The sequence below is a fragment of the Penaeus japonicus genome, unplaced genomic scaffold (genome assembly GCF_977035675.1).
Source record: "Penaeus japonicus unplaced genomic scaffold, GWHDUDI00000001_assembly GWHDUDI00000037, whole genome shotgun sequence".
Taxonomy (NCBI): domain Eukaryota; kingdom Metazoa; phylum Arthropoda; class Malacostraca; order Decapoda; family Penaeidae; genus Penaeus; species Penaeus japonicus.
Window position 1 is genome coordinate 17,494,502 of NW_028234439.1, and position 5,000 is coordinate 17,499,501.

Here is a 5,000-nt window from a genome sequence, read left to right on the forward strand (position 1 = left end):
ATATACATATATATACATATATATATATATATATATATATATATATATATTATATTTATACATATCTATCTATATGTATAAACATACATATATATGTTCACATTCATATGCTATATTGACTGAATAGTATAATGGGGATATTAATCAATAATTAAAAATCCAGCTAGAATATTATCCAGGTTATTTGATCTTTCAGTAAAGCTGTATTGGTAAGGTGCTTTATTTTTTACCATTTTAATAATTTTAGCATATACTAGCTCATACCAATAGCTCATAGCAAGTAAATGATAATCTAATCTTTGATAATCTAATGCTTGTTGCAGGTAACTTCTCCATCATGCATAGGTTTGTTGCAGCATACCGAAGTATTTTCTTCCCAAAACCAGTGAAGCCGCCTTTCCTCCATGTGTGCCAAGTCGGTGATCCCGTTTTACGGAACAAAGCGCAGCCTGTGCCACCCGAAGATATTCCCAAGGCAGAAACAAAGCAGGTATGGAAAGTCTTTGTTTTTTTCTTAACTAAAAGGTATTAATAATTTCAGTTTGTTGGTGTTAGACAAATAGCAATTACAAGAATGAAAGACATATTTTAAAGTGTATTTGAGAATTTACTTTGTGTCAACTTATCTATCTGTCTTTATCTTTCTTATTTATTCTTTCTACTCTTTCTCTTTCTGGTGAGAGATCTCTATTATAGCAAAGCTTAATTGAAACTTATCATATATGAAAGAATGAACATAATGTGTTATATTTTGGGATAGGTTATGTACATGTGGTTTGCATTTAAAATTTGTAATGTGTAAGCTCTGACACTGATTGTATGCTTTCTACCAGTGCATTCAATACTCTCCTCCTTTCATGGTTTGCATAGCTATAAGGATAAGGATAAGCCGGATTTGCGGAGCAGATGCTACGCCGGGCTTGTATGCACTGAGGCGAGCCCGCCATAGTTCTCTCATTGATATCTTGGTGTTATTAGCCCGGCTACGTTTCTATCCACTATTATTATTTCATCTTGCGGCCTTTTTATAGTTGAGATAGAAATGACTAGCACATCTCACAATTCCCTTGAGTTGATATTTGTTTGGAGCTGTAAAGTCTTGTCACATTGTCCCCATGTTGAAATTTATTTGGTCTTGTTATTTAAAATTATTCTGATGATATCCAGCTCTTGAGATAAGTTGATGCATGTTGTTAAAGATGATATCCCACATAATTAGACCCAACATGCTTCCTTTGGGGACTCATATTTATATGGTTGGCCGACCATTTACCTCTGAACAGTAGAGTAACAAAACACAATGTGTCATGTAGAATCCAAAATAATAATTCTCACTTCCTCACTATCTATCCTGATGAATTATTTTTCCTTTCTTCAAATGTTCCACATGTAAAATCTATCTTATCACTTCCACTCTGTTCAATTAAAGGCATTTAGCATAGCATCACTAGTAGCAAGGACTTAGACCATAAAAACATACTTGGGGAAATAAGGTAAAGCTGATGGAAGGTTCCTTCTGTGTTTAACATAACGTGCAGATGTTTATCAAGTTTGGGTCATCGGAAGTCAGTAGATGAACACTTAAGTTTGAGTTATGGATCACAAAAAGTATATTGCAAAAGAAATCAATCAATCAAAATTTTTATTTTTGAAAGCTAAAATGTCTTATTATATTTACATATAGATTGCAATGATAGTATTGATAAGAAAAAAAAATATATATATATATATAAACAGTAATGATAATATTATTATTATTGTTATTATTATTATTATTATTATTATTATTATTGTTATTATTATTATTATTATTATTATTATTATTATTACTATTATTGATAATAAGAATAACAATAATAACATGGCTAGTATTATTACAGTTTAAGGATATATGGGAGAGCACAAAGTTAAGGACTGCAATAGATAACATATTCCACAGAGCAGAAAGATTTATCCTAGTTACATTGAATCACCTTTACATCCATCAGTCAACAAGACGAATGGATTATAAATTAATACTTTATTACATTTTCAGGTAATATCACAAATGAGACAAGTAATGCATAAATATGATGCAGTAGGTCTTGCTGCCCCACAAATTGGCATTCCACTCAGGTGAGTCAAGTATTTCTTGACGTCAAAGTCGTGGACATAAAAAGAAGTGTCTTTTTCCATTATTACATTGCACAGTTTGAGTCACAAGTCATATAGCAGACTGCATGAGGAGATTACTATTATCATGATTGTACATGATTTGTTTATGATTGATGTGTCTTGCAGAATTATAACACTGGAGTTTTCTCCAAAACGCAAAAAGGAGTTTGGAGAGGAAGTTTATGCTGCACGAGAAATGTCCATCCTTCCCTTTACAGTGAGTGCTGAATGATGTCTTCTTTTTGAGGGGCAAAATTATTGTTTTAGATGATGGAATATATTATACATTTTATATTGCTTATGTTTTATCATGTGTCATTACAAATGATTAGTGTTATTTTGAATTTCCATGTTTTTAAACTTTACGTTTATTCTTATTTTTCACATTCATTTTTATATTTGCTTACTAGGAAGCTCAAATTTTTCATTGAATATGCAAAAGTATTAAATAGTATGAACTCTGATTTATTTATACTACATATACCTGTGCTGATGATTCAATATTTTGTATTACAATGTAAGTATATTTTCAGGTAGTCATTAATCCACATCTGGAGATATTAGATTACAAAAAGATCACCTTCCCTGAAGCCTGTGAAAGTCTCCGCGGTTACAGTGCTATGGTGCCAAGATACAGGGCGGTAAAACTAAGCGGTCAGTATTTCTAATATTAACAAAATAAGTATTATTATTGATATCATATGCGAGGAAGAGAGAGAAGCACTATAATAAAACAAAAGTAACCCTATAGTAGCAAATACACTAAATCAAAACCTCTTTATTTACAGGACAGAACCAAGATGGTGACGAACTGGAGTTGGAAACTAAAGGATGGTTAGCAAGAATAATCCAGCACGAAATGGAACACTTAGATGGAAAGCTTTACATAGACTCAATGGATGTTAAGAGCTTCCAAAATGATGCTTGGCATAGAATTAATGTACATCAGGGAAGAGTGCAAATACAGTTTTATAAAAAATAACGGATCTAGAAATTCATACTTTGTTGAAAGTGTATTGTAAATATATTGTTTTATTTACATATTCTCTCAATTCATAATCCTATTAAACTAAGCAAATATATCCTTTATTGTAATAAATAGTACAAATGTACTGTCAGCCATACACTTAATATCAAACATTATACTAAATCCCAATATTAATGTGTAATAAGATTGATACTGCAGATAAGAAATTGATATTGCAATAATATCCAATTGTCTTTCTGTATTAATTCTACTGATTTGAGTCCAGCTTGTTAAATAGCTGTGTTTCAAATGTGAAACAAGGGCTTTAATGTTAAAAGGGTTAAAGGGATGTTTAAGTTCAAGGGTGTGTGTTGTACCACAAACTTTAAAAGGGTTTCACTGAATTATTTCGTTTGAAAACTCCCAAAGTGTTAAACTTAGAATAAAAGATTAAGATCACACTAAAGTTCAATTCACAAGTTAAATTCTCCTACCTTCAATAAGCTACAGGGAAGTTGAGAGATTAATATAACTGTAAATGAATTTATATTTAGGTATATCATGAACTAAATATAGATTGTTTTGATTAATTTAGCACAATCTCGAACTACCGAAAGACCTGACTATATAAGTTATATAAAAAGCAGTAGAATTAGAATGTTGTTTTACCTTGACCTGAACTATACAGTAGAGCTGTTTTGCTTGACAGCATGACATGAATATGATGTACAAGGAGTTGGAAAAAGAAAGTGGAAGGAATGTAATGCAGAGATAGAATAAACAATTATATGGTTGCAGCATGCTCATATGCATTTATGTATGTGTACTAAAATCAATTTGATTTGACTATTGCAGATGAGTGCCAGTGCTTTAGGTTGAGTACAGTTTGTGTGGGACCCCATGACCTGGGCCTTTTAAAGTGTCCATATGTCACTTGTTAAGTTGCAAGCGAGGCCTAGCAGCTATGTAGGTAGTTTTGCCAGTCTGCTTGATTTTCCTTATTGAGGATACCATCAGCGAGAGGAATCACAGTGGTGGAGACAGGCTGTAGTTGTGGCTGCGACAAATGTTGAAGCTGATGGTTGAAATGAGATGTTGGTGGAAACCCATGCAGATGAACGGAAGGTAATTCACTCTCCGAGATTGGAGAGAAGAATGAATTATGAAGAAAAACGTATCTGTAATAGTAAAAAAACGGCGAAACATTATGGGAACATCAACACATAAGGACCTCAAATAAGCTGACTTTCAGGCAACCACTATCACTGAAGAGGTGAAGCTTGAGAAGCCAAAATTCAAGTAGAGGTCAACCAAAATTATATCAAGGAGTTATTTGGTTAGTCTCGATCAAGAGGATGTTCAATTGCATTTCGTGGGTGAAGCGGCGAACAACAGCGGATCAAGAGAGGTTTCCATATGAGAGGAACCTCTGATACTATGTTGGAAAATCATGTGGCCATATGACCTGGTAATGTAAGTGTTTACCATGCTGTTAGTACTGTAGCAAAGAAATATGTTGCTGAGATCAAAGCGGTCACTGTTGTCCTTAGGTGGTGCTACAATTTATTTCTTGCAATCTTCAATAGATACTAAGGCATTAAGAAAGAACTGATGCAGCTAGCATGTTTCTAGCAATTATTTTGTTACAAACATTCAGCTTATTTTCTTATGACCAATTTAATTCCCCGGTAATACTACTCTCGTATTGTCTCATATTGAAGCGTGTTGGATTCCTTCTCCTTAATTTATCCATTTAGTTTATTTATTAATATCCCGGATTTATTTTTTAGGATACTAGTAGGTCCATTTAATTCGATGGACAAAGTTTTCTTCTCGATTTTTTTTTTTTTTTTTTTTTTTTGTGTGCGTGTGTGTGTGT

The 5,000-nt window shown here is 32.7% G+C and overlaps 1 protein-coding gene across 2 annotated transcripts in view; it reads left to right on the plus strand.

Annotated features, from left to right (window-relative positions):
- LOC122256382 (peptide deformylase, mitochondrial) overlaps nt 1-3,193 on the plus strand; it is a 4,654-nt gene extending 1,461 nt beyond the window's left edge. For both annotated transcript variants that reach the window (XM_043021024.2, XM_043021023.2), the window contains exons 2-6: nt 324-490; nt 2,036-2,115; nt 2,281-2,371; nt 2,688-2,808; nt 2,943-3,193. In XM_043021024.2, the coding sequence (XP_042876958.2) occupies nt 338-490; nt 2,036-2,115; nt 2,281-2,371; nt 2,688-2,808; nt 2,943-3,136 (639 nt within the window). In that variant the 5' untranslated portion in view covers nt 324-337 and the 3' untranslated portion in view covers nt 3,137-3,193. The remainder of the gene's footprint in view (nt 1-323; nt 491-2,035; nt 2,116-2,280; nt 2,372-2,687; nt 2,809-2,942) is intronic.
- Nucleotides 3,194-5,000: the final 1,807 nt, after the last annotated feature.